Source organism: Mustela erminea, chromosome 4 (genome assembly GCF_009829155.1).
Source record: "Mustela erminea isolate mMusErm1 chromosome 4, mMusErm1.Pri, whole genome shotgun sequence".
Taxonomy (NCBI): Eukaryota; Metazoa; Chordata; class Mammalia; order Carnivora; family Mustelidae; genus Mustela; species Mustela erminea.
This window is the reverse complement of record NC_045617.1, coordinates 69444829-69450828: the sequence shown is the minus strand read 5'-3', so window position 1 is coordinate 69450828 and position 6000 is coordinate 69444829. Positions and strand designations below refer to the sequence as shown.

The window sequence follows — 6000 nt, the reverse complement described above, 5'->3', positions numbered from 1 at the left end:
GTTAAGCATCTTTGGGGTAATTTAGCCCCAAATCCAGAAGATTCTAATGCAGATGAAGTGGGGCCTGGGCATCAGAATTTCAAAAATAAAAATTAAAATTAAAAGAGTACTCTGGATGTTTCTGTTTATGGAGTGCAGAGAACTATGTGCCAAAGGCACCCAAATAATGTGTTCTTTTTTTTTTTTTTTTAGATTTATTTACTTACTTGAGAGAGAGTAAGCAAAGCAAGAGGGAGCACAAGCTGTTGGGGAGGACAGAGGGAGAGGGAGAAGGAGATCCCCCACTGATCAGGGAGCCCATCCCAGGACGCTGGAATCATGACCTGAGCTGAGGGCAGACGCTTAACCGACTGAGCCATCCAGGCATCCCTAAAGCATTTTTTTAATATGTTGGTTTTTAGCTGTGCTGTGAAGTTTATACAGATATAGAAACTTTCTGGAATTTCCCTAAAGAAGCTTTTTGTTTTGGGTTATTTTAGAAGAAAATAAATAGCCAGATCATATTAAAATTTGACTATTGTATTATTCTTGTTACCTGTGTTTTGATTAGTATTTAATGTTTGTCTATAGTGTCCTGGAAAAGGACTTTCATCTCTTGATGCTATTATTATTTAAATATTTCCCTCTCTTTTGATAGTCCAATCACTGAAGAGCTATAATCTTCCCAAACACTTAAAAGTTAGTCACAGCCATGTAACTCCTTCAGTTTCTCTTTGCTGGGCTAGAGAGAGGAAGGAGTACAGCTGTCTTCTAGTAAAACAGGTTTCTACGGCTCATGGAGTCTATGCTGGCTTTACCAACGGAAGAGCCTGTTGAGAGGAGCAGTGTTAAGAAATACAAAATAATTTGTATTGTAAGTATAATTTTTAATGATAGTCTTTGTAGCCTTTTTTTTTTTTTTGACATAGGGAGAGAATGTCATAAGTAGGCAGAAGGGCAGGCAGAGAGAGAGAGAGTGGGGAGCAGGCTCCCTGGGGAGCCTGAGGTGGGGCTAGATCCCAGGACCCTGAGATCATGACCTAAACCAAAGGCAGAGGCTTAACCCCCTGAACCACCCAGATACCCCTAGTCTTTGTAGCTTTATGACAATGTTAAGTCTATAAATCCCCATTTATATTTGTGTTGCTATTTAACTGTAAAGTTTTTAAGTGATTGTACATAGCTTTATCCCTTCTGACAACTGTGATGCCAGTTAATATTTTTAATCATGTTTTGCTTAAGAAATATGAGTAACAACAAATTAATATTTGATCAATCTAAAAAGTGGGGATCTGTGGTGAAATACTTTGCAGCATTGATTTTAGTATGATTATCATCAGCCCCCTAAGGCACCCTTTTATACTGCATGAATATCTTTAAGAGTAGAGAGTTACTCTGAGTAGTCCATCCACTGCCTTGGTTTTCTCACCACCCAACCATTTCTCTGTTCTGCTTGTTATTACTGTCCTGATAGTCAGTCCTTCCTCTGTCCTTGTCCTGCTGCATCTCCACAGCAATGATTACATGGCATAGGATGATGGTGATGATGATGATGATGGTGATTATTATTATAATTTTCTCATCTCAAATTATTCTCTCCTCTTGCTTTTCTGATGGCATTGATAGGCTCTACTTTTATGACATTTCTCTTTATCTGCATTCTTAGCTGATTTCTCTTCTCTTTGCACATTGCAATGTTCAGTGTTCCACTGAACCTTGTCTAAAGATCTTCTCTGTAGGCGATTTCATCTTCTCATGATTTTTGTTTTAAGATTTTATTTACTTATTTGACAGACAGAGATCATGAGCAGGGAGAGAGAGAGAAGGGGGAAGCAGGCTCCCGCTGAGCAGAGAGCCTGAGGTGGGACTTGATCCCAGGACCCTGGAATCATGACCTGAGCCAAAGGCAGAGGCTTTAACCCACTGAGACACCCAGATGCCCCTCATCTTTTCATGATTTTTTAAAAAAGTGACATTTTCAACCAAGAATTTCAAGCAAGCCAAGAGGTCTGACTTCTCACTGAGTTTAAGTCACACAATTTCAAACCCTTTCTTGCTGACTTATTGTCCAGTATCACAAGGCAAAAACCAACTGATTAATTTTCCACACTTACCAGGTTGCAGTTTTCTCCTTAGTTCCTTATGTTAGTTAATGTCACCGTCATTCTGTCTCTCAAGCATTGTTTCTGGAAGCAAATGAAACAAGGTATGTAAGCATTGGGCCCAGTAACTAGAACGAAGTAAACTGTCAAGATACTCTGTTTATGCAGGGGCGCCTGGGTGGCTCGGTGGGTTAGGTTTCTGCCTTCGGCTCGGGTCGTGATCCCAGGGTCCTGGGATCGAGCCCCACATCGGGCTTTCTGCTCTGCAGGTAGCCTGCTTCCTCCTCTCTGCCTGCCTCTCTGCCTACTTGTGATCTCTGTCAGATAAATAAAGAAAAAATCTTTAAAAAAAAAAAAAGATACTCTATTTATTCATTATCCTTCTGGGAACTTTGGAGTGTTCACTTCAATGCCATTTATTATATTTATGCCTTCTTACAAATTTAAGGAATTATAAACCCCTTGGAAGCAAAACTTTGTACATCATTCATTTTCCTTGTATCCTTCTAATGGTTTACTACTATATATAATAGAAGCTCATCATTTTATAGTTTCAGGGTACCTGGGTGGCTCAGTTGGTTAAGCGACTGTCTTTGGCTCAGGTCATGATCCTGGAGTCTGGGGATCGAGTCCCCCATTGGGGTCCCAGCTCCACAGGTAGTCTGCTTCTCCCTCAGATCTTCTCCTTTCTCATGCTCGCTCTCATTGTCTCTTTCTCAAATAAATAAATAAAATCTTTATAAATAAATAAAATCATAGTTTCAAAAGTACCCTATTGGGAACCTGGGTGGCTCAGTGGGTTAAAGCCTCTGCCTTCGGCTCGGGTCATAATCTCAGGATCCTGGGATCGAGCCCCACGTTGGGCTCTCTGCTCAGCAGGGAGCCTGCTTCCTCCTCTTTCTCTCTTTCTCTCTCTCTCTCTCTCTCTCTCTGCCTGCCTCTCTGCCTACTTGTGATCTGTCTGTCAAACAAATAAATAAAATCTTTAAAAAAAAAAAGTACCCTGTTTCCAAATTTTAACACAAGCTTCATTTAAAAAACTTGACCTGTACCTACTGCATTTTTAACACTCTTTATTCAGCCATCTAAAGCTAAATAATTGGATTCTTAGTGGTTTTTGGAGTCCAGAGCTTCTCCCCTCTCTACCCTGTCGATAGTTTAAGATACATATGCATCTCAATATCAAGAAGCTTATTCCAGGGATGCCTGGGTAGCTCAGGTAGTTAAATGTCTGCCTTCGGCTCAGGTAATGATCCCGGGGTGCTGGGATCGAGTCCCACACTGGGCTCGCTGCTCAGCAGGGAGCCTGCTTTTCCCTCTGCTGCATGTGCATCTTCCCCCGACCCCGACAAACAAATAAAATTCTTAAAGAAAAAAAAAGAGAAGCCTATTAAGAATTACTACATATTTAAAGGTAATGATTATATGAGATTAAAAATGAACCTTTTTCTTGAGGAACTTACAGAATAATGCAGGGAAGAAGTAAAAAATGTATGGAAAAAGTATAATTATGAAACAGACAAGAAGATATAACAGGAGGAAGTTTGAGAGGATCCTATGGACAGCTAAATGCTGTTTAATTTCCCATCAAATTTGAATGGCAAAAGGACCAAAGATAGGATATAAAACCAAAATATACCAATACCAAATATACCAAAAACAAAATATACCAAAATATACCAAAATATACCAATATGTGAATCTATGAGGTTTACCACAGGACTATGGTAAATCTATGCATGACGTTTATGGTAGGACTATTACCCCATTTTGCCACTTTGTGTTTCCAGTCTTGGTTACCTGTGGGCTTTGAGCATCATAATGACGGGCTAAGTACTAGTCATGCTACTTAATAACCGTTTATGTTCACTTTTCCCCCTCCATTCTCTCCACTGAATCCATACCTGCTGGAAGGTCACTGAAACTTGGGTTCACTTTCAGATTTCATTAAAAAATTGTCTTTACAGCATTTTAAAGTATTTTCTCAATTGTTGAATCCATTTCTATGGTAAAAGTTAACCTAGGTTAATTTCCCAGTTGATTTTCAAAATGAAAACAAATACAATCAATGTTTACATAGATCTTTGCTATCTAAGCAATTTTGATGCTGTGAGTTTTTTTTTTTTAAAGTCAGAATGAAGGTTATTGGTATTTTAAGATACCTTCCTAAGTAATTTGTGAGTCTCTTCCGTTCATAGTTTATGGCTGTATATTATGCAAGTTCTGTTATCCAGCATACTTATCATTGGGCTTACTGGGTGGGGAAAAAGGTCAGTGGGGAGAATTCTCGCTAACTACATGACAGTTTAATTCCAGGTATCGCATAAATTGCACTGAAGAGCCTGGTCAGCAGTAGAGATAATAAATGACACATACAGTCTTTCCTCACAGAACTTTCACCTCATTGGTCTGAGCTATAGATCAAAGCAGATCATTTGTCAGTTAATTATTTGAAACTATATTTTTACATGGTTTAGGTATTTTCATACCTCAGTAGGACATAGCTGGGCAGGGAAGGGAGAGGTGGGAACCTCTGCTCCTGAGGAGTGAGGTAGTTAAAAATTTCACAGTTGAGGAATGCTTTTAGATAAATGATCTCCAAATCGGTATCTAGTTAAGAATGAGAAATGGGCAAAGGTAAATAGCTCCCATGGTTTCATTCATACTTTAACTCTGTTTGGGATTAAGCTAACCAGGACCATTAGCTAACCATTGGTTAAGCTAACGAATGTATTTGAATTTGAAGTTCTGTAACAATAACATTTTAAAATTCTTCCCAAAGCATTCTTATTTTCAGACATTAAAAAGAAAAAAAGGGGGGGGTGACTGGGTGGCTCAGTGGGTTAAAGCCTCTGCCTTCAGCTCAGGCCATGATCCCAGGGTCTTGGAATTGAGCCCTGCTTCCGCTTAGGGCTCTCCGCTCAGCAGGGAGCCTGCTTCCCTTCCTCTCTCTCTCTCTGCCTGCCTCTGCCTACTCGTGATCTCTATCAAATAAATAAAATCTAAAAAAAAAAAAAATCTTTGGAGAAAAAAAAGAAAAATGTACATGCCCCTATCATTGTTGGAACTGGTGTGCTCGGTGTCCTTAATATTGACTGAGAGAGGGAGGAGGGTATCTTTGTACCTTTTTACATTTTTTTTTTTAATTGTAAAGGTCACTTTTCCTTTTTTTCATAATAGGTTCTTCTTGCTTTGTTGGTGATTGTGTCACTAGGATTGGGGCTGGGGCTTGGACTCAGGCGACAAGAAGAGCAAGGTATACTCTCAGTGTTTTCCCAACACAGTTCCTTATATCTCCTTTCTCCTCACCTTTACCCCTTGAAACTGAAAGCTACCCTTTCTGCTCTTCTAAGGGGAGCACTCTCTTTCTAGGCCTCTCCTTTTCCCACATTGCCCTTCCTAGGAACCCACATCGCGGTGAGCATTCTCCACGCTCATTGCTGGCCTTTACCCTTTTGCCCTCACCCCTGCTCCTTTGAGATTCCTATCATTCCTGTCTGTTCCTCTTATTTGTCCTCACCTTGGTAGAGGACTCTGATAACTGGGTCAAAGACTCCTGTCCCAGCCCCTACTCTACTCATTCTTATCCGCTGATAAACTTGGTCTTGAAAGTTTTGGTTGCTTCCCTCCCAGGACCTCCTGCCCTGTTAGTACTGCACGCTCCCTGAAATCACTATTTCTTGGTTAGGCAGTGCCACAGTCTTAAATGTAGTACAGAGTAAAAGCTTCACACTTATTTATTTTTCCTCATAAGAAGCAGAGAAAAGGATGCCTGGGTGGCTCAGTGGGTTAAGCCTCTGTCTCTGGCTCAGATCGTGATCTCAGGATCCTAGGATCCAGCCGGGCGTCTGCTCAGTAGGAAGTCTGCTTCTCCCTCTGTGCTATCCCTTCCACCCTTCTTCTGGTCATGAAAACGAAT

At 40.5% G+C, this 6000-nt stretch overlaps 1 protein-coding gene across 1 annotated transcript in view; it reads left to right on the top strand.

Annotated features, from left to right (window-relative positions):
- The first annotated feature begins 713 nt into the window (after positions 1-713).
- The window catches only part of ENPP3 (ectonucleotide pyrophosphatase/phosphodiesterase 3), a 75224-nt gene continuing 69937 nt past the window's right edge, over positions 714-6000 (top strand). The window contains exons 1-2 of the mRNA XM_032339505.1: positions 714-853; positions 5262-5337. Of these exons, the coding sequence (XP_032195396.1) occupies positions 776-853; positions 5262-5337 (154 nt within the window). The 5' untranslated portion in view covers positions 714-775. The remainder of the gene's footprint in view (positions 854-5261; positions 5338-6000) is intronic.